This window comes from Diorhabda carinulata, chromosome 2 (genome assembly GCF_026250575.1).
Source record: "Diorhabda carinulata isolate Delta chromosome 2, icDioCari1.1, whole genome shotgun sequence".
Taxonomy (NCBI): domain Eukaryota; kingdom Metazoa; phylum Arthropoda; class Insecta; order Coleoptera; family Chrysomelidae; genus Diorhabda; species Diorhabda carinulata.
The window spans coordinates 37013940-37036441 of record NC_079461.1 but is presented as its reverse complement, the minus strand read 5'-3'; the positions used below and the strand labels follow the sequence as shown (position 1 = coordinate 37036441).

The following is a 22502-nucleotide window of genomic DNA, read 5'->3' as shown; positions in this document are numbered from 1 at the left end:
GTGTGGAAATAACTTTCGCCATCTTCCTTCCAGTTGTTCTAAAAGGTAGAAAAAAAGCAAAAAAACCAAGAGCCGAGACATACGAAATAGCAGAAATTAATATTGAAATGAACTCAGTATAAGCTTCTGTACACAGATGCTAGTGTTAAAAATCTAAACTAAATTTAAGTTTTGGAGTTTTTGCAAGTAGAATAAGTGACGCAATTTGCTAATTTGTGTCCAGAATAAAGACTAAAGTTGCGCCTTTCCATTTTGCAAAAACCATTCGAGAGTATTTCGTTACTCGGTTATATAGATACGTAGATGGAAATCCCCACAGAAATTTCCGTATCTCAATCTTTTGGTTGTCACTTTCAACATAGCGAATGCTAGTAGGTCAACACTTTTACATAATGTCCCACAGAGTCGGTCCTAAGACAGACATCATCACTTGTCGAGGGAATGATAGCTGATATTAGCGAATTATTAGCTATATGAAAACACGGCAAAAATTAAACTATTAATTTTTACTTTATCTATGGTTAATATAAAAGAATATCAATATATTCCTAACTTCATTTGATTCATGAAAAATTTCGGGTTATATTCCAAACTCTGGAAATTGTGTATTTACTATTTTAACTTTGAGGATTTTAGCATGTCTGAAAAAAATTCTGCACCTGGTGATGGGTTGAGATCGGTTCGAACAACAGCATTATTCAGAGCAGTCAACTTTGAATTATATACCAAACCAGTAAGTTTGTTATATTCATGAGTAAAATACTTATTTTATATAATATGGAGGGAAGAGGTACCTCTACCATCCATATTATATGAGTTGCATTTTAGAACGCCTTTATAATGGGATTAGGATTGATGGCAATCGCAGGATGTGCTGGTTACATTGCATACATGAGAAGCAAATATGAAGGGATGGGATATTATGGAGCACTAAAAGAAGATGGTACTGAACATTTCGAAAAGAAGAAATCCAAATGGGATTAATGTCCAAAGATTGTAATATATTGAATTAGGTGTAGATATAGTTAAGCTCTTATTTTACCAGAGTTAAATTAGGTTCTGTTATTCGCAAGTTTATAATCTATGAAGATGTATGCCACTTAGATGTACCTGAACAAAATAAAATATTCTTTTGCAAAGTTATCCATCTATTTCAGAACAAAATATGATTGTTTTTACATTTGAAGGGGCAGGAATTATTAATATTGTATATTAAGAAATGTTTTAGTATTTACATTCCTATAATTGAAGGCATCAAGGAGATACTACCTCATGATAAACAAAATACATAGTAAAGCATAATATTTATATTAGCAATGAAATAAAATAAACCAAATCATTTAATTCAACTATAGTCTTGCTCTGTGATATTTTCAAAGTAAAGTTACTTTTTTGTTGTAAGGTTATGATTTTAAATAATATTCAGAAGTTTGATCAATTTATTCATTAAACTCAAAGCATACAATAACTTTACTGTGATAAGTACAACATATTTTTAATTTTGAACATTTGTCTTCCTGAGATAATGTTTTCCTGAAGGAAATGTTATTACATTCACATTTGGGAAAATATTCTTTGCTTCATCATCTGGAACTGAGGGTTGAATCATAACATCGTCACCAGGCTGGAAAATATTCATATTTAATACTAATTCGGGAAAGAGATTTTGAAAATTATTTCACTAGCAATTACGAATTTATAGTTGATTATATTTTGTCCAAAAAACCTATAGGCTCGACGCCCCTGAGCTTAGATTCTTTTATAGTCTTCTTTATTAAGTAATACTTATTTCAGCAACCAATACCATAAAGGAATATTTTTTGAGCAGAGTTGTGGTTCTACTTCAAAAACACAAATTCTACTATTCTTCAGTTTGTGTTTAAAGCATAATTTTGAAGCCTAATACTTTATCTGGCACTTGAGGAGTAAGGGGAAATTATCTTAAAAATAACGATCAGGAGCATGTGTTTGAAGTTTTGTGTACCCACGAGCTTGATTGAGTGCTCAAATTATGCAATTAGATAGCAACTTATATCAAATATGAATGATACATACCACCCAATCTGCTGGTGTGGCAACTTTGTGTTTATCACAAAGTTGCAAAGAATCCAAAACTCTCAGTATCTCACTGAAAAATATTTAAATGATAAAAACATATCTAATTATTTTTTTATTATACTCAATATTTTACATAACCACTCACTCGAAATTTCTTCCTGTAGTAGCAGGATATAAGATGGACAATCTCAATGTCTTATTGGAATCTACAATGAAAACAGATCTAGCTGCTAATGGAATGCCATGAGAGTCTTTTTCATTAGAATCAATCATTCCCAATTCAATTGTTAATGTTCTATCTTCGTCAGCAATAATTGGATATGGAAATACAGAATTTGGATATCCACTGTAAGCGATAATATCGTTTGTCCACTTTAAGTGACTGTCAACAGAATCACAAGATAAGGCAATTATTTTTGTATTTCTCTTTGTGAATTCTGGAATCAATTTGACTAGCCTGGCAAGTTCTGTTGTACATACTGGTGTGAAATCTGCTGGATGCGAAAATAATATGCCCCAACTAAAATGTCACTATTATAATTCACTACCCAGCAACAATAAGTTTTAAATTCGATACTTACGAATCTCCTAACCATTCATGAAATAATATATCTCCAATGGTGGTTTTTGCTGTAAAGTTGGGAAATTGTTCACCTAGAATAACCATTTTTTTTTCTTATAACGAAATTGTTAAACTCAATGAGAATCAATTATTTATGTATTTGTGAGGTTATGTGCACAAATTGCGCTTGAAAAAACTCGACAATCCACACATGCATTATTTTTTGCAATAATTGAAAATTTAAAAATTTTGCACTTGATAAGACTGAAGTAGTGGAAATTTCTTTAAAATGTTATTTATTTCAAACATAATTTAGAGAGGTAAACTCTTCTTAACCTGGTTGTTTACTTAATAGTTTCAAGTTGGTAAAAAATACTAAAAAAGAACAAGAAACGTATTTAAATTTTAAAACTATTAAGTGATTGACTTTGAAATGGTTTTTGTTTCTGATATATTATGAATATTTGCAAATAACTGTCCAATAAAATGAGTGCTGAACCATTAAATAATACAGATGATCAATTTTATAATAATGCGGCAAAATATTGGTCTGACGTTCCGCCAACAGTTGACGGAATGCTTGGAGGATTCGGATACATTTCTCAAACAGATATAAAAAGTTCCAAAATGTTATTAAAGCATTTATTTAATGCCAAGAATCCTCCAGGAAAAGAATATGCGTTAGATTGCGGCGCTGGCATAGGTAGAATTTCAAAATTTTTACTAACAGATTGCTTCGAGAAAGTTGATATGGTAGAACAAAACAAAGATTTTCTTGAAACTGCTAAAATATATTTAGGTCTAAAAATATCCAAGATAGCCAACTTTTATCCGATAGGATTACAAAATTTTAAACCAGAACCAGAAAAATATGATGTTATTTGGATTCAGTGGGTAATAGGACACTTAACGAATAAAGATGTAATACCTTTTTTGATAGCTTGTCGGTAAGTTTAAAAGCATGCTAGTTAAAAAGGATAAAGTATTAATTTCTTTTTATTTTTAGCAAGGGATTGAAAAAAAATGGTGTTATTGTTCTCAAGGAAAACATAACGTCAACAGATGAAATTGAAAAAGATGAACTGGATTCTTCAATAACAAGACCAATGTTTATGTTTCATCAGTTATTTGAAAAAGCGAAACTCTCATGCTACAGACAGCTGAAGCAACATAATTTTCCCAAAGGTTTATATTCAATTTATATGTTTGTACTTAGACCCTTTGAAAATCATCCCCATGACAATTCAGGTGAAGAAAATTTGAGAAATGGAATTTGTGCAAACCGAAGAGAATCAAATAATGTAACAGATCTAAATTTTAGTAGTAATACAAACACTGATATTACTTACAATAATTGTAATTTTTAAATTAAATATTTGAATGCATAATAAGAGTATTTATTATTTTAGAAACCTAATTTTTATTACCATATAGGGATGAACTAAAAATAGAATTGCCTATTTTACATAGGTTCCAAAGGAGTAATGTGGGGGTGTCTGAAATGTTAAAAAACTACAAATATGTGAAAGAAAATGTGTGATGACTTTTGTCTTTATTGTAATAAAATATATAACTGAAGTTTCAATGAATTTTAATAGCACCACATAGTGAGGGGCGAATTTCAGGGGAACCAAAAATACACGTTACGCCACTGGGCGTTGGAAATGTGGATTTGAATATTCAGAAGAATGTAAGAACATAACTTTTTGAATTAAGAAGCATCATCTTCACAAGTTCTACATAATTCCCTTTATTTCAATAAATTAGTGTTTATCAAATTAGACTCTCGTGATATTTTAAGATTGGATGAGTGTAAATAAATCTTATGGTAAACGATAGAAGCGGAAAAGTAAAGATAGCAAGAATGATTCGCATAAGTTTTTTAGAAAATCGAGTGTTGGGGTAGTGTTTTCGGTGGAAAAATTGATATTCAGGATACATCGAAGAGCTTTTGAAGCAACATGTAATGCTATACACCGGTTTTATAGGAATCGGTTCTTTACGTTAATGAAGAATAATGCCCGAACACAAATTGCCGCATCAGTTTTTCAATCACTGAGCTTGATGGGAATGAATGTTATTGAATGGCCAGCAAGCAGTCCTGAGCTTAGTCCCGTTGACGTCGATTGGATATAACGGAAGGGGCACGGTCAAAACAATTTAGAAGAAGTGGGAAGGTATACTTTAAGAATTCGTCAATAGAATATTATGATATGGCTGATGAATAACAGAATAAAGGTGGGGAAGGTTTTTCTATTAATTCGTAATTGATATTATGAATATTGTTTAATGAAATGAAACTGTAGTTTGTGTTGAATTACTGCCCTTTTACCAGGTTTATTAGGTATTTTTAGGTGGAAAAATAAAACACACAACATGTTGCAACATGCAGTTTGACTCGTGACGTTGACTTTGTTGACGAGCTCGTTTATTTATGAGCTACTCCTAGTGACATTATTCAAGTGGTGCTATTTAGTATATCACCTAAGTACGAGTCATGGACAGATTACAGAAATAGACATTATTCTTAACAGTTTGATGTAAGTTACTTCCCAAAGGAATTTAAAATAATCACGTTTTAGATAATAACAATGACAAATCTTTCAAAAGTTAAAGTTTATTTATGTTATTAAATTGATATAGGTAATATCCAACTAAATACTCCTAATTCTGTAACAAGAATAAAATAAATAAATTTTACAAAAATATAGTGACGGAGTAACGATGAAAACATAAATTTCTGAAAACAGGATATGGCGTCAACTTACATATTTCAAATAAATAACCATTAAGAGTATGTCGTTTACTTAGAAAGTTATTTAAGCAACCTACTTACTAGATTCAGAAAGCATAAAACAAAAGAAAATATATAACAATTTTATCAATGGTATACAGGATGTATAAAGAACTAAGGCCGTTGACAATTAATGAGAAATCATTTTTAATATTAGATTATCGCACTAATAAATTAGGTATCAAATTCCTAATAATGTCAAATTGATTAGTAGATGTAGAAAAGGGGGAACTAATGTATAGTAATTCGCTGAAATCTACCTCGGAAAGTTGAAATAATAAAAAGCACCGATAGATATTCAAGATTACATACATATTCATTTATTATACAAAAACGATAGGTCAGCTTACGATAATAATCAATTCTATTGTATGGTATGAATGTTTACGTATAAACATACTAACTAAAAATCTTTTTAGTTTATTCATATTGGAAGTTTGATATACATAATAAGAAAAAGAAAAGCTGACCAAGAAAAGTGGATTATTAATATTTTATTGATTTCTTTTCTTTCTTATTCCGCAAACTTAAGATAATTGATTGGATGCACACGTTTTAAAGTTTAGTAAGTCACATATATAAAATTAAAAATGATCAAACAATATATTTAATATTTAATCACCGTGTATTAATTCCAAAGGTGGGAAAATATGGAAGGTTTCGCTTGCAGTTCGTAAAATCATAACATTCGTTTATCTCGTTTTGTGTTCGTAACGTGTGTCCGCCGTTAGAGAATCACGACTTTTAAGTGGATTATTTAAACGAGAAAGTGCATCTGAAAGTTTCTTCTAATTATTGAGATGTACTCGTTTTAAGTGCATACGCCGCCATCCTAAGCATTATTTTTATTATGCATAGCAAAAATACAGATAAGGTAAATTAGTTTTACATCCTGAGAATATTTTCCAAAGAAAATATATAAATATATAAAAATAACGATAACAATAAGGAAGGGCTGATGTTGTAGACATAACAAACATTGAAGGCCTATAGGAGAAAAACAAATTTCATGGTTTATGCCCGAAGAAAGCTAACCCAACCTATTAAATTTGATTTATTCGCCTTATTTCGCCAATTTTGTCAAACTCACTTCATTATTATTAAAAAATGAAATTCGAAAAGCAAATTCACCTTTCGAATTGTCGTCAATTATTGAGAATACATGTGTTATATGATAGATTATTTCTTGAATGTTAAGGTTCATTTTCAGGTGGTATATGTTAGAGCCAATTTAGTTAATTCTTAATGATTTAATTTCTTTTCAAATTCAATTCAATTCAATTCAAACAATTCGCTACTACGGATATTCGAATTTTATTCCTAAAACACTTTTATTTAACCAAGATAATAAATGTTAGATTTCGACCAACAATCTTTTCGATTCAATTCGTAAAATAAGAACACAAGTGCAACATCTTATATATGTACCTACTTTCAGTTTCTTATTGCAGATACTTTTAAATATACAGGATGGGTAACGAGGAACTGTATGTAAGTAAAATATCAGATGACTGTTGAACTTTGTTTTCTTCTGTTATTGGGCAATATACATGTAGAAACTAAGATTTTTATCAATTAAATAATTTGTTTCAACTTAAAATAAGTTTTTTACTCACTTCTTAATGAATAACCGAAACGTTAATTAAATTTGATTTATAATAACTAATACTTTTTGTTATTTTTAATTTTTATTACATTAACAATCCCATTTCTTGAAACACTAACTAGTAGGTACGTAAGGGTATGATTATTTTGATCGATGTATGTATATCGGTAACTAGAGAAATTAAAATTTGCTGAAGTATATGTACTTCATTGTGAGAATAAGATGTAGGTACCAGTGAAAGTGCAATCATAATTACATAAAAAGAAAGTATATATGGCTGCTCATATCATCCGAATTTTTGATATTTAATTTCATTTAAGATATTTATTATGTAAACATTATACACTGTACAGAGAGGAAATAATCAATGTGAAAAATTTACGTATGTGTAAAATGTAACTCATACGAATAGACAAAAAAGTTATTTTTCTAGTGGAGCTTATTAAAAGAAGTTGTATGAAAAAAGCCTATCAAGTCTCAAGAAGAAAAATATATCGATTAAAAACGGAACAGAGCGTATTTTAAAAAATTCTCAGTCGAGAATGCAAAATATACATCAAATCAGTCCTTGAATAGCTAGTAAAAATGTTCTACATCCATCCACTTTAAATATGGATTCTACTTTTTGACGAATAACATTAATAATAATTTTAAAATACCTCGAATCATTTTCAGTTGTACCATAATTGTTTGAATCTACAATTACTGTTAATATTATCAATAAATACGACGTAATGTTTTTCAAATTGTTCGATCGGGGTCAGGGTCGCAATCTAGTCATTTAGTGTTTAACGTTAAAAAACAGAAAATTATTCTATATAAACAGTATTTTATAAGCAACCGCCATTTTGCTTTAGTAAAATCAGTTTTCTTTAATAAGGCCGACATATATTATAAAAATGTAAAATTGCTTTGTTCTTGGCGTACCGTTCTAATGATTTCTCTTTTTATACGCACTGTATATGCAATTAAAAAGCTGTTCTCACTCATTGCTTGTTTTTATTTGTAGATTTTATTTGCGAAATGGTAAATCTTGTTATTTACAATTGTACTTGAAATTGTTTTGATGAGTAAAAACTTTCTACGTTAATTTGTGCCAATTGAATGATTTACAATATTATTTTTTTTTATAAAATTCACAATTTTTGTAATTGAATTGCTACAATCAAAATACGTGGAGATTTATGTTGTTTCTTTATTTCAGTATAATAATTTGAACAAAAAAGAATCTAATTTGATTTTATTTTTCCTAATTGGTTACAATTTTTATTAACATGTTTTGAATATGGCTTTCAATTAATATACTATTTATATGGCCCTCGTGGGATTAGAATATTATATATAAACGTAAATGTTAATGAATTAAAATCCAATAAATTTTCTTTATGAAATTAATTTAAATAGAAATGGAAACATATACTAACACGTGTAAGTTTGGTTGCCTACCACTTTATTATTAATATTTTGAATAATAATTGCAAGGTTTTTTAGGAGAATATGTTGTTTATTCAAATAACTAAACAACCATAAATAATTGCCACATGCCTTGGTTTCTCAACTTATGAATATTTTCTTCTACAACTACTCGTTGTAGAGTTCTACTCGTCCTCAAAGATACCGTGAATTTATTTTATTATTTGTGGTAATTGTTAGAATAATTTAATATTTTAATAACTATGAATTTTATATTAAGGTCTTAGCTGGGCCATTGCTAGGTATAAATATTTATTTTTTTTTCAGAAAATTTCCCGATCAGATAGGCAAACAACAATACTGGGTTTAACCTAAATTGAAGAGTCAATTCTGTCGTTTATAAAGTGTAATTTTCAGGTGAACGTCAAAAGCAATACAACCGATGTAGAGTGCGGGAAGTCGGTCGAATCAAAAAATTTGGACGAAGAAAAAAACATTTCCCGACGAGGAATTTATTCAAAAACAAGACCAGTTAGAGTCTTGATTAGAAAACTGGTGATTATGTCAGTTATTATTGCTGCCTTAGTGGCTTTAGGAGCCGTTATAGGATATTTTCTTGGATGGATTTTCCTAATTCAAATAATTATAGTAGCTATAGTGGCCTACATAGCGGCAGGAAAGTGGAGATGGTGGTATGTAGCGGTTATGACTGCTCCCAGAGATATAAGGTTAGTGTAATTCAAATTACACAAGATGTATCAAATGCATTGATATCTTTTCATAGTTTCTGTGGGTCAAGCGTATTAAAAAACTGGATTTTCAACTTTCCAATTTCTAAAATATAAATTTATTTTACTCAATGAATCTACAAAAAGTATTAAAATGAAATTTTATTCATTATAAAATATTGAATCTGGTTATGTTTAGTTTAATATTTTTGCCTAATATTTAAATTTGGTATTAATTAATATATTTACAAAACAAAAATGGGATAGGAAGTGGCCTAAATGACATCAAAAAGTTATGGAAGGAATTTGCAAATACCTACATTTTGACATTGTACAAATATTTTCTAACTAATACTTGTGTATAGTAGAATAACTTTTTATTCTTAAATTTACCACACATCTTCATGTGGCAATTTATTAAATTATAGTTTTTATGATTTTTGCGAATATTATTCTGAAAGGGTTTATATGTGTTTTTGTAATGGATCTTATCTATATATAATGATATTAATCTTAAAACTAAATTATATTTGAAATGTTTTATAAGGATATTTTCTGTGGTAATAATATTTAACAAACATATCATGTTATAAAACAAATCTCCATACCTAAAATTGATTGAGGATCATTATTAGTAATCAAATTGATTGAATATGATATATTAAGACAATCAGATACAAATATAGGAATTAGTTATGTGTGTTAATGTTTTTAAAATAGTTCAGCTGGATTTAGATTACATATTATGACTTTCTCTTTAACAGAATATTATTTTATAATTTAAATCTTAATTCTGTGATGTATAAAGACATAAATGAGAAAAATATTTGTCTGATGAGAATAGAATAAGGCATGATGAAATTGAGGTACTCCACTTTTATCTTGATGGAGTATTTAAAAAAAGACTTTTGAGAAATAAATATAAAAACGTTGTCAATGACAAGTGTAAAAGCAGCTAATTACAATTCTTTTATAATGCAGTAGTACTGAACAAATTCCATTTTGTATACATTCACTAAAACAAATTACATATTAGCACTTTTAGAAAAAATCGAACCAATTGATAATATTCAAATGCTACTTTCACAATAAATTCTTATTTTTGTAGATTTGTCAAAGAACAAAACGCCAGCTATTATCTTATCAATACCCTAAGAATCCCAATTGTTTTGACGTAATTTTTTATTAAAATATTTGTATTTTATCCATATGCTGCAAAAAATTAGTTTAAGAAGAAGGTATGGATGCGGTATATTTTGAGTCAATACCAAAACCAAACTAAAAAATATTTACGTTTGACCTTGAATATCTAATTTTTTTGCAGCTGTAGTATCTATGTAGATTTTTTATATTTTATTCCGAGGATTTATTAAATTTATTTTATTGCAACTATTAAATTTTTTATCAACAATGAGTTGTACTTTTGATTTTGACCTTAAGTTATTGTGTGTAAATTAAAAGTATTTGATTAAACATGTAGGGTTTTGCATGTGCAGAATAGAATTTCGTTTTTCATTAAGTTATAGGTACAATAGAATAGAAAGAAAACATTCAATTTGACTTTTAGATAAATTTCAAAAAGACGAAAAAATATCAATTATCATTGGAAGAAATAATCTTTATTTTCTAGAGTCTTCGATATGATTGTTTTGAGAATATATGTAATTAGTATTTTTGCGGTTATAATTCATATTTGGATGTACTTGTCTCAAATATATTCCCGGTAATTTTGTTGATATCATTTTCACCAAAATCAACTGTTATATCAAAGTCTAAAATTATTTATTTTTTTGTTGGGATATATATAATTGACGAAATCAGTTTTCATTATCATGAAATTTTATATAACTATAGTTTTGAATTACGACACTTCATATTTAATGAATGTCGATGTTACAAATTTATAAACAATATTTTTCATCCAGTACCGGCTTGAGTCGTAGAAGCTCAACAAACATACAAATTATTTTTACATAGAAAATTACGAGGTTTTGGCATTGATGTCTTTCAATCTTTGAGCTATAATACAGCATGTTAACCTTTACTTTTTCGATAGTAAAAAAGTAGAATAGTTATCGTATTTTAAAGGTCGCTTTTGCGTAGAATCTGTTCAATTTTATCTTAAGCAGTATTGATTTATGTCTACATGTAAAATACATATTTGCCATGTGAATGGTTGTGATATAAGTATTCTTTTTGACTTAATTTTTGGTCTGTAGTTTGTCATGTTTTCTTTTTCAGGGCGTTATACAGATATATATTTGTTTTAATACAAATAAAAACATTACAAAGAAATAATGTTACAATAGCTCAATTATTTCAAAGGAACGTAAAGAAACACCCGAATAAAACGTGTATATTATTCGAAGATCAGGAATGGACATTTGCACAGGTAAATTGAATATTATATAAATTGAATTTCGTACAAAAAATTTCCCCATTTATTAAGTGGTACCAAACAAAAAGTAAAATTTGCATTAAATGACACTCAGGGTAAAATTATATGAAAATTAGAGAAGCTTTATTTAGAAGTGATTAACCTGAATTTAATAAAATAAAGTTTCTTGTACTACCTTCAATAAAATACCAACTATAGTAATTTGGAATACTTCACTTAAAAATACATAGAAATTGAATTAAGAGCGAATAGAATTGATGAAATCATTAACATCGAAAATTTTAATTTGAATTGAATGTAAAAAACTTTAAGTGATTTATATTTAAGGTAAAAGAGTTGAATAACTTTAAAGTAAATAGAATATGACTGTTTGCGCCTACATTATTGTTGAGTCAAACAGTTCCACGATGGCGATAAAACAATTGATTTTTTTGTCTATTATTAATACATGGGAATCTATATTGAATTATATTTTACCCCATCCACCAAAATATTTATTTCGGTCGATACTTTTTCAACGAGTATTCAAACATTAAGTATTTTTGACAAAATGTTTATGTTTGTTACTATTTTGCAAGGAATTTCTTTTATTGTTTTAGGTTGAGGAATATAGTAATAAAATAGCGAATATATTCAAAGGTCACGGTTACAAAAAAGGTGACAAGGTAGCTTTGTTCCTTGAAAACAAACCGGAATTTATATGCATATGGTTAGGTCTCTCTAAGATAGGTGTTATTACCCCTCTGATAAATACAAATTTAAGACTGAGTACATTAGTACATTCCATCACCGTATCTAAAAGTCAAGCTGTTATATTTGGTACCGAATTATCCAACGGTAAGTTTTTATGTATATATGATATTTGATCGAAATAAACTGACCAATTCCCCTAAGCTTATTATTCGAGTAGAATAATAGGAAACTGTTTTTTTGTGAAATTTCTTGTAGTTTGGAATTTATTTCAATTGTTGAAATTTATATATAAGCAGGCCGGTGCTGGGGACATGGAGATGAGGGCGGCAGCTATACAGAAAGAAATGGGCTAATCACTTGCTCTTAATTCCAGTTTTAAGTCTTATCCACTCATAAGAGTTCATGAATATTAAAACACCTTGAATTTGTAGATTACTACACGTTTTTCGATTAATGTCAACATAAGACAAACCAAAACAAAAATTTCAGAACTCAAAACCCAAAGTTAGTTTTTTAAAACTTTCCTGAAGTCTAGATTATCCAATTACCATAGAAACTTATTTAGTTAATTATATTTAAAACAAAGATTTCCAAAAAAAAAATATCCAAAGCATGTCGGAAATTAATCCAAACGAAGATAGAAGGCACACATCTTAGCAGATGACATCCACTTAGTTGCCACCCCCGCCAACGATCAGTGATCAGGTGGTGCGTCGTGGTAGCAGATTTGTCAACCCTCTTGCCGCAAATATTTCTTTTATCGAATTATTTCATTAAAAGAAATATATTTTAAGAGTAAAAAATCGTGCAATAGACAACAAGAGATGATGCACAAAAAAATCGTAATTTTCGTTCGATGATAACAGGGCGCTGAAGGCGCAGGGGGATACGTCTCCTGTCCCCCCGGGCCACCACGGGCTTGTATATAAGTAAGGAATTAATAATTTTTTCTTTTCTAGTTTTTCAACTTTTATATATATATATATATATATATAAACTATCCTTGTATATATTTGATTCTACTTTTAAAATTGTCACGAAGTGATGCAAATATATTTCCATAATACACGATTCAACTATTAATGCCTCTTTATTATGCCAGACTTGAGTTTGTGTATGTTATTATGCGACTTACGTCAAAGGATATTAAACTTGGAGATATGAATTTATTTAAAAGTATTTATCTATTCCCAAATTTCGTTGTAACCTTCAAAATTGATTCACGCGGTATATAAAACAACATCAACAAAATTACTAATCGTTTCCACCATATTCAAATCATATCTCAAATGGATAATATACAGAATATAGAAAAAATGAAATTACCAACTTGTATCAAAAGATACGTTTAATTTAAAACTAAAATTAAAGGTATAATTTGATGAAATTGTACAAATGTAGAATGTTTTGTTTCATGAAAATTTTATATCTAACGGTTTGGTTTATAAGTAATTTTTTTTATTTAAAACTTAGCAAAGAAATCTTCCTCTCTGACTGTCAACACAAAAATTGGTAGTGTTTTTAGTAAAAATATTGAATCAAAATAAATTTATTTATCGGAGTATCACTAACGTAGGTACTCTGTGTAAAACGTATATTGGAAACTTAAAATTGAGTTCGTTTAACCTCAAAATTCTTTTTTCACTCTTAAATAAAAATATATTTTTATTGATAGTATTTTATTCACATAAGAATGTTTAATCGCCAAAGCCTATACGAAAATAAAATGTACGACAAATCTCATACATTTTTCATTTAAAAATGACAGTGACTACAGCTCCGACGTGTAGTGGATACAGACGATCCATTGTGGCAAAGTTTTATCGAAAATCTAATAAAGACATTCAATAATTCAAATCATCAAAAACTTTCACATACACTATGTGCGTTTTATAAGTAATTACAATAATCATTTGCTTGTTATTATTAATTAAAATATGAAAATATTTTTTAATATTTCACTACTAAAGTGACGGTTCATACGAGTGAATGAAATCATTTTCATGTATTATTCGTTTGTTAAAAAAAATCAAGCTTTTGTGATGTATATATTATATTTTGTTAAATGAAACATATTTTCACCCGAAAAATAATATTTTCTATAAATAATAATGGGTGACTCATATAATGGCCTGTGGTGAGTTCGCTACCAAAAGTGGCAAAACTTGTTTTAAATTAAAACTAAAATTCATTGATTTTAAGTCCAAGGTCGGCTAAAATATTCCAAAGACAAAAGGTTAAATAAAAACTTGAACTGCTTGATGTTTGTTGGGTAAAAAAAAACATTAATAAGTGTTATCCCTATGGAAAAACTGTCTTAGTTTATCATATAACCATAAACTCAACTAATTATTGTCATTATGTAATTTTCAGACCGTAAAAACATTTTATGTAAATATAATTTCCTATAACAATGTTGCCACGTCTTCCGAATTTCGCATTAAAATAAGTTCAATTTTTTTTATTTGCATAGAAATAATTTTGTACCTTCGTCGTTTCGAATACTGTTTCTTCTTCTTCTCATGCCGTTTTCTTATTGAAGGTTGGCGACCACGTTTTTAAATGCATCTCTGTCCCTCGCAAAATGAAACAATTCCATTGTCTATTCTCTTATGTTAGTTAAGTTCTGTAGCACTAGGTATTTGTCGTTGCGTAAGATGTGTCCTATGTAAGATGTTTTTATTATCCGAATAATTGTCGACAGCTTTCTTTTGCTACCAATTCGTCTTAGTACTTCGTCGTTGATGATTCTGTCAGTCCAGGGTATCTTCAGGATGGGTCTATAGAGCCACATCTCAAATGCCTCAAAATTTTTGATCATTTGAGTTTTCGAAGTCCAAGTTTTCACTCCGTACAGCAGTACTGACCACACATAACATTCCATGAATCCTATTCCGACGTGGAGGTTTGCAAACATCGAGGAGTACTTGACAAAATGCCTTTCGAGCCAATTCTGATCTTGATCTGGATGCATTTGAACCAAGATACTTATTGCACCCATTCTATTTATTTTCCATTCACTGTGAGAATAATATGGTTTTTACTTGTAACCATGAATTTAGTTTTTTCAATATTTATAGTGAGTCCTACATTTTCACATTCTCGGTTGATTATCTCTAATAGAATTTGAAGATTTTATTCGCTCTCAACCATTATAGCAGCGAATCTTAAGTTTTTGATTAATGTTTACCCCCTAATGTCTCTCATCTGGCGTTTTCTGAAATACAAACTGAAAATATAGACTAAATATTTGTGGCGAAAGAACGCAGCCTTGGCGAACTCCGATTTCGTCTGACTCCATGTCCGAATACTGCTAGTAGTACTTCATGTATATTTTTTTCCTTTCAATAATCTCTGATCCATTTCCATTATCGATATTCTTTTTACAGCTATAAGTGAAATATTGGATAAAATAGAAGCTGAAGTAGCCTTATACCAAATTAGTTGCAATAACAATATCGCAAACGTGAGTCAAAAATATCACAATTTGGATACTTTGGTTAAAGATGCTGCATCAACTTGTCCAACAATCAAAGAACCTCTCAATTACAATGACTGCTTGGTATACATTTATACGTCAGGGACCACCGGATTGCCCAAAGCTGCGGTGATCAGCAATTCAAGGTAATTGGTACGATCTGCTTTCCACCTTTTTAAAATCATCATTCAACATATTCTCTAAAGGGAAACTAGAATATTCGTACCATTCTAGAAATGGAAATCCGTCAGTGTTTATGGAATATGCTTTGTACTTAATTTTTATTTTATCCTTTTTACTACTACTACTATCTGTTATTCACATTTAGAACGGTACAAAAAAATTATTTCATCGGATGTTTTAGGTACATATTTATAGCTGCGGCGATGCATTGGTTGACGAATTTCAAATCTTCTGACATCTTTTACACTCCGCTTCCGTTGTATCATACAGCCGGAGGATGTATGACAGTCGGGCAAATGCTTATCTACGGCGCTACAATAGTAATTAAAAAAAAGTTTTCCGCGTCTGGATATTTCGAGGATTGTAGAAAATACAAAGCAACGGTAGGTAATCATTTATTATATGAAATCATTTCGTTTAAAGTTAGTTTAAGACACAAATGATTCCCATAGTGGTGCGAGTAAACCACCTCCAGAGGTCCATGGAAGGCTCGACAGAGGTTTACACGAATTAGGGATTCCTAAAATGAGATGGACGAACTTCTAGATATCCAGGGAAAAGACTCGACAGGGGTTCGAATAAACTTCCATTCTTAGATCTGGGTATGGTTGATATATGGTAGCAGGAGGTAGATTGAAGCCGGTAATATTTTCAAAGTGGTCCTCGAGAAAAAAGTTTTATAGTGGAGAAAGGATCAGACTCAACGATATTATCCAACACAAAAAGAAGTACTTTTCGGGATCAACACAAGACAAGTTTATGAAGAGGAAGATAGAAGAAGAAACTGGAAAGATGTGTCGACAAAATAGCCGATGATCGGTCATTCAAAATTGTGGAAGAAATTTGACAAACTATATGGCCAAGTCTTACGTCCAAAACAGGAATTTGTCCTGAATAAAGAGGAAGAAAAGGACAATTAAAGTTAGATACTAAAGGATTATGTAAATCTTAGAGAGGACCTGTTCAATCATAAGACTTATCATGTTATTGACCTTTATAAATGCAGTCACTTCAAAACAAATTCTTCCGTTACACATGAAAATTTCAAAAAGTGAATTGTTTGTTAAAAATCAGAAGGTTTCTGAAATAAATTGTTGAAATCGTTTATGTTTCTAAGAAATATATTAATTACCAATTCAACTCTCCATAAAAACGATTTAAATATAAATATTTGTTTTAATTTAGGTAGCTCAATATATAGGAGAAATGTGTAGGTACATATTAGCGGTTCCACCTGGTGAAAAAGATAAACGACATAATGTTAGAATGATATATGGGAATGGGCTTCGTCCACAGATATGGAGAGAATTTGTTGATAGATTTAATATTAAAAATGTAGGAGAATTTTATGGAGCGACAGAAGGAAATGCTAATATCGGTAAGTTTTCACTTAGATCATGATCATTTTTCATAATTTAATAATAATAATTTCAATTCTAGTTAACATTGATAATACTGTTGGAGCTATAGGTTTCGTCTCCAGGATAATCCCTTCAGTTTATCCTATTTCTATAATAAAGGTAGATGAACATACCGGTGAACCGATACGAGATGCAACTGGTTTGTGTATGCCCTGTAAACCGAACGAGCCCGGTGTATTTGTAGGTAAAATCATTCCGAACGATCCTTCGAGAGCCTTTTTGGGTTACGTAGACAAAGAAGCTTCCAAAAAGAAGATCATTTATGACGTCTTCCATCACGGAGATAGTGCCTTTTTGTCGGGAGATATTTTGGTGGCCGATGAGTTTGGATATTTATTCTTTAAGGATCGTACAGGAGACACTTTCCGATGGAAGGTGAATAATTTAATTATATCCGTGTCTTCTTTTTTGTTTCCTTTCAATAAAAACGATTATTCATTTTTCAGGGCGAAAATGTCTCAACGGCGGAAGTGGAAGCTGTAATGAGCAATATCATAGATTATAAAGACGTTGTAGTATACGGTGTAGAAATTAGGGGACAGGAAGGACGTGCTGGTATGGCTGCCATTTTAGATCCCGAAGAAACAGTCAATTTGAACGAACTATTTGAAGGATTAAAAAAAGCTTTACCATCTTATGCCAGACCGATTTTCATAAGGATATTACGAAAAATAGATTTGACCGGTGAGAAAATAGTATTGTAACCAGTCTTTTTAGGTTATTCTACTTTCCCATCTAACTTGACAGTTGCCAGCTATCGAATATTCTAAATATCCTGAAATATTCTGCAAACGATAAAAGGGACAGAATTCGACGAAAGTGTTAAGAAAAACGTCTATATCTCAAAAAATATTAAATGTTTTTGACTATACGAAACTCTTTGAATAATCTAATCGATTTCTTAATAACAATTTTGCACTCTTGGAGATATACGTAGTAATAATTTATATTATTGTTACAGGTACATATAAATTGAAAAAGAATGATTTACAACAAGAAGGATTCGATCCATCCAAGGGTGATAATATTTATTACTTGAATATTAATAAAGGTGCTTACGAAAAAGTAACAAATGATATTTATAATAAAATAAATGATGGAATTTTAAGAGTATAAAATGAGGTTCAACTTGACGAATTTAAGATTCTATAGGTGTGATTGAATGCACTTACATTGGGTTAAAATAGATCTTTATTTTATTGATTTAATTGAATTTTTTCTTGAAAGTTTAATTAGCGAACTCATAGTATGGATATGAGGTTATATTTATTATCAAAAACACCAATACTCACATTATTCAGAACTCAATGCATGTGTTTCCTTAAATGATATTACTTAACTTATTTCTACACAGTTTGATACAAAATAGCAAAAAGCTTGGTAATGTGCACACTGTGTATTTAATATTTTCAAACTGGCAGCTTTCTCAACATACACACTTGACAAAATGTAATGTCATGATTCCTTTCCATATTTAAAACAATAGTGATAAGAAAGTGTTGTACAAGAATTTATCTGTGATTAGTAGAATGTGCAGTTTCGGTCGGATTTTTTACATTAATATTTCGATCCAAACAATTGTCATTTTCTATTTAATTTCCAACCGGCAACTCTATTTATATAGATAAATTTGGTGGATTTTCCGATTAACACCTTTTCGGTTTTTTTCTCAAATTCATATTGGATAAAAAATTATATTGAAATAAAAGAGTATTGATATATGGATAGTAATGGAGCTTTTCTCTTAAAGCAACAACAACAATAATAATAATAGACTTTTGATATTTTTATTATCAATTTTTTTTGATAAAATTTTAAATTATGCATGATATCTTTGTCTTATTGGACTTTTTATTGAATCATTCACAATAAGTAATGGAAAAAATAACTTAATTACCTTAGAAAAAACATTTTCAACAAAATAGTTATAAATGTAAGTGTAAGCAAAAGCATCTTCATTATATATAAAACAAAATCTAAGGCGAGATATTTTTCACCCAGTTAATTACAAAGTGACAAGGGTGTATTTTTATAAATAGGTTTTTTAACATTTTAATACTTCGTGTACTAAGTGGTTGTGTTTTATTATGCATTGTTATTTTTTAATATATGTAGTTTTTGTTTGTGTATGTAGTTTTATTTATACATTCCCATTATATAAACCATATTCGTTACCAGCTATATATTATTTTACCTGCAATATATAGTATAGTTTTTTGTTCTTAAAGTTTTTGTGAAGCTGCCATAGTTAATTCGTAGACATGACTATGCGAGGCAATATTGTTCTCAATCACAAAAACCAACAAGCGAATTTGCGGTGATGGTCAAATTTTATGTCCAGACAAGATCCTGAGGCGCAGTGCCCGCGTTGTTTGTAAAAACAGCAGCCTGGGTCTTTGCTGCATCAAACTAAATAATATTGCTTCCACCCCGCTCCAGAATGTTTTCAAATAATAGAAACACATTTCAAAGATTTCAATATAGCTGCACAAAAGCTGAAAATTGATTACCAATTGAAGAAATTGCTGGCACCTCAGAAATACTATACCTGTATTTATTTTTCATTACTTATGTAAGTTTATTAATGGAAAATATGGTGTTTGTAATGATTATTAAACAAATAATTCATAAGTTTATATATTTAAAAACAAAAATCATACAGTTAAATTTTTCAATTCGTTAATCAGGTCCGCTTCTCCTTTGATCTTTTCTAATTGATTAATCTCTAATGTTTTACCTTGGGCTTGTTGAATTTTCAGTTTTTCTATAGCATCAAGTTTCTGAAAATATTGATAATTATTTACAAGATATGTGTATTTATTGATAAAAAAACCTTTTTGATAGCTTTCAATTTTTTATCTACTTCCGGATCGCCAGTCAAATTCACCTGAATGTTACTAACAATAACGGGCCCTTTTTGTTCTTCATCCATTCCTTCTTCCGATTTTTTAGCTTTTTTTGCTTCTCTTTTCTTTTTCTGTTTTAACGAAGCTTTTGATGGAGCTACACCCTTTCCTATAAATTTATCAATTAGTACAAGTATACTTGATTCAAAAGTCTATTTTTAAATTGTTAAAATTTACCTGGTTTATGAGCATCTTCTTCATCATACAAATTGAACTTGACTTCTGGGCGGTTTCTTGCAGAAGGAGGCCTATAAACTTGTGCAGAAGCTTGTGGCTGACTTGCAGCTATACCTTCAACTTTTTTTGTTGAAATAACAGGATCTCTGAAAACTCCTTTTGGAAAACCCTTGAAAAAAAAATTAAATCGACTTTACATCTCAAATACTAGTCAGTAATAAAAATATTTGAAGCTCATATTAAAATAACAGATATACCTTCCAAGCTACATCATATAATTCTTCAGGTTCCTTACAAGGTCTCTCAAAGAGCAGAACTCCAGTATAATGCCATATTTTATATCCATTTCCAATTCTAAGTCTTGGTGCGGTAGTTGCAGTTAGGAAATGTTCTCCATCTGCAGCCCATTGAAGAAAGGTTGTATCAGGTGCATCACATTCACTGATCTTTTTCCAATTTGCAGTATCCCATAATTCAATATGTCCTCTCAAATTTCCAAATCCCCCCAATAGTAGAATATTACCTTGAGGATTATAGAAAATTGAATTTTTAGGTCCAGTTCCCAATTCAAAGATAGGTTCACACTTGAGATTGAACACAGTGGCTTTGGCAGGCATGAAACCATAAACAACACAAAATTCATTACTTTTTGGAGACCACTGTACATTGTATATTGAACCTTCTTTGCCTACAATTTGATCAGAATCAAAAATACATAAATCCAATCATCTTCACCCAATACCTACTCAAATTAATTATTGACGTTTGACCATTTAAACCAGCAAAATGTAATCCTTGCTTTCCATAGTAAGAACCACCAGTTTTATCTACCTCTGTTGACGTTAATAATAAAGCACTATTTCCCTTTGCATTCCAAAGAAATTCAACTTTATCAGCTTGAAAAAAGCTCTTATTCGCAATAGTTTGATTCAATTCAAAATTAGGGTATTTGAATAATCTTTAGAAAAAACATATTTCAAAAATTGTTATCTACTATGGCTAATATAACATTTACCTCGCAAAAGATGGTTGTCCTGGACTTCCTAAGGTGTGACAAAGAAGAAAATATACACCTACATTAGGTGACATTTTATAAGACACAACTTTGTAATTCTTTATTCTAGCTACAATTTTTTCAAAGTTAAGGTCTTCATAAAATACAACATCATTATTAACCATTCTTGAAAATAATTTTTCATCAAGACTCCATTGAGGTTCCCTTGGAAAATTTATTATTACTAAAAGATTAAAATATATTATTTAAATTTGTTGACTTACCAATTTATCTGTTTTTTATGAACAAATGTCTTAACAAGTTCTCCCGTTTCCGTTTTGTATATTTTTAAATTTGGACTTCCTTCAGGTTGTGCATTGTTAACAGTAAAAGGTTCCCAGCTCATCAGAAAAGTACCTTTTGGAGAAAAAGCCAAATGGTAAGTTTTAACATTTTCTATAGTAGCTAATGTTTTCCAATTATCAGTTGCAATGATTTTCAATCTAAAAAATGTATAATTGGAGTAATGAAAAAAATGTTTGTACTAAAAACTTACATTTGACCATTTACATAAGCAAAAAATTTTCCGTCCGAATCAAAAAGCATGGTACGACATGATTTACTTTGGACTGTAGAAAAATCTTGAACATTATCAAACGTTGGTGGTCCGTAGCACAAATTTATTCCAGTTGAACTACGAACTAAAAATTTGAATTAGTATAGATATACATTTTCAAAATTTTCTTTTATCCTACTTGATATCGGGATTGCCATTTTGTAGGTTAGATTCAAAACACTTAATGAAATATTAAATTATATATAACTATAGTTTAAAACTGATCCATTTTAAACTTTGAAAAATTAAATTAAAATCGAATATCTGAAATTATTAAATTACATATTACAAGATTTCATAAAAGCAGAAATAACTGCCATCTTTTATTTTGTCATAAATAAAGATTTGTGTTGACATTGAAAAGTTTTAGCTTAGGCAATTGCTAGCATCGATTGAAATTCATTACATTCAAAATTTATAAGAAAGAATAACGTTACGTTACTGTGATACGAATAATAGATTGATATTTCCAAAT

General features: G+C 29.6%; 5 protein-coding genes across 10 annotated transcripts; 3 read left to right on the top strand and 2 right to left on the bottom strand.

Annotated features, from left to right (window-relative positions):
* The first annotated feature begins 405 nt into the window (after positions 1-405).
* Positions 406-1139, top strand: LOC130904128 (small integral membrane protein 8). The gene is made up of 2 exons (XM_057816702.1): positions 406-733; positions 829-1139. Exons 1-2 carry the CDS (start codon positions 566-568, stop codon positions 982-984), a joined length of 324 nt encoding a protein of 107 aa, XP_057672685.1. The 5' UTR covers positions 406-565; the 3' UTR covers positions 985-1139.
* Positions 1140-1425: 286 nt separating this feature from the next.
* Positions 1426-2877, bottom strand: LOC130904127 (peroxiredoxin-6). Its single transcript, XM_057816701.1, has 4 exons — positions 2640-2877; positions 2204-2578; positions 2056-2128; positions 1426-1624 (listed from the first exon to the last, which is right to left on the bottom strand). The coding sequence occupies exons 1-4, from the start codon at positions 2723-2725 to the stop codon at positions 1496-1498; spliced, it is 663 nt and encodes a 220-aa protein (XP_057672684.1). The 5' UTR covers positions 2726-2877; the 3' UTR covers positions 1426-1495.
* Positions 2878-3083: 206 nt separating this feature from the next.
* LOC130904126 (N-terminal Xaa-Pro-Lys N-methyltransferase 1) lies at positions 3084-4011 on the top strand. Its single transcript, XM_057816700.1, has 2 exons — positions 3084-3567; positions 3627-4011. The coding sequence occupies exons 1-2, from the start codon at positions 3107-3109 to the stop codon at positions 3985-3987; spliced, it is 822 nt and encodes a 273-aa protein (XP_057672683.1). The 5' UTR covers positions 3084-3106; the 3' UTR covers positions 3988-4011.
* Positions 4012-5961: 1950 nt separating this feature from the next.
* Positions 5962-19459, top strand: LOC130890832 (long-chain fatty acid transport protein 4-like). Of its 6 annotated transcripts, XM_057795190.1 has the most exons (11): positions 6087-6288; positions 6866-6905; positions 8851-9161; positions 11403-11553; positions 12159-12396; positions 15642-15876; positions 16095-16300; positions 17103-17291; positions 17354-17709; positions 17781-18018; positions 18296-19459. In XM_057795190.1, exons 2-11 carry the CDS (start codon positions 6885-6887, stop codon positions 18448-18450), a joined length of 2100 nt encoding a protein of 699 aa, XP_057651173.1. In that variant the 5' UTR covers positions 6087-6288; positions 6866-6884; the 3' UTR covers positions 18451-19459. The 6 variants fall into 6 exon arrangements, with proteins under 6 accessions (XP_057651178.1, XP_057651172.1, XP_057651173.1 ...); XM_057795195.1 differs by lacking the exons at positions 6087-6288; positions 6866-6905 and adding an exon at positions 5962-5979; XM_057795189.1 differs by lacking the exon at positions 6866-6905 and having other exon boundaries at positions 6031-6288.
* Positions 19460-19955: 496 nt separating this feature from the next.
* Positions 19956-22392, bottom strand: LOC130903709 (eukaryotic translation initiation factor 2A). Its single transcript, XM_057815946.1, has 9 exons — positions 22167-22392; positions 21968-22112; positions 21696-21914; positions 21433-21636; positions 21164-21375; positions 20675-21105; positions 20418-20586; positions 20168-20349; positions 19956-20114 (listed from the first exon to the last, which is right to left on the bottom strand). Exons 1-9 carry the CDS (start codon positions 22183-22185, stop codon positions 19989-19991), a joined length of 1707 nt encoding a protein of 568 aa, XP_057671929.1. The 5' UTR covers positions 22186-22392; the 3' UTR covers positions 19956-19988.
* Between the last annotated feature and the right edge of the window lie 110 nt (positions 22393-22502).

Coding starts and splice junctions, on each gene's coding strand:
- LOC130904128 (XM_057816702.1), top strand. CDS start 566: ATGAAAAATTTCGGGTTATATTCCAAACTCTGGAAATTGTGTATTTAC. Junction 734..828: donor TTGAATTATATACCAAACCA/GTAAGTTTGTTA, acceptor GTTGCATTTTAG/AACGCCTTTATAATGGGATT.
- LOC130904127 (XM_057816701.1), bottom strand. CDS start 2,725: ATGGTTATTCTAGGTGAACAATTTCCCAACTTTACAGCAAAAACCACC. Junction 2,579..2,639: donor CATGAATGGTTAGGAGATTC/GTAAGTATCGAA, acceptor GTGACATTTTAG/TTGGGGCATATTATTTTCGC. Junction 2,129..2,203: donor ACTACAGGAAGAAATTTCGA/GTGAGTGGTTAT, acceptor AATATTTTTCAG/TGAGATACTGAGAGTTTTGG.
- LOC130904126 (XM_057816700.1), top strand. CDS start 3,107: ATGAGTGCTGAACCATTAAATAATACAGATGATCAATTTTATAATAAT. Junction 3,568..3,626: donor CCTTTTTTGATAGCTTGTCG/GTAAGTTTAAAA, acceptor TTTTATTTTTAG/CAAGGGATTGAAAAAAAATG.
- LOC130890832 (XM_057795189.1), top strand. CDS start 6,265: ATGCATAGCAAAAATACAGATAAG. Junction 9,162..11,402: donor ACTGCTCCCAGAGATATAAG/GTTAGTGTAATT, acceptor TTTCTTTTTCAG/GGCGTTATACAGATATATAT. Junction 17,292..17,353: donor AGAAGGAAATGCTAATATCG/GTAAGTTTTCAC, acceptor TTTCAATTCTAG/TTAACATTGATAATACTGTT.
- LOC130903709 (XM_057815946.1), bottom strand. Junction 21,106..21,163: donor AACGTCAATAATTAATTTGA/GTAGGTATTGGG, acceptor ATCAAATTGTAG/GCAAAGAAGGTTCAATATAC. Junction 20,350..20,417: donor AGAAGATGCTCATAAACCAG/GTAAATTTTAAC, acceptor ATAAATTTATAG/GAAAGGGTGTAGCTCCATCA.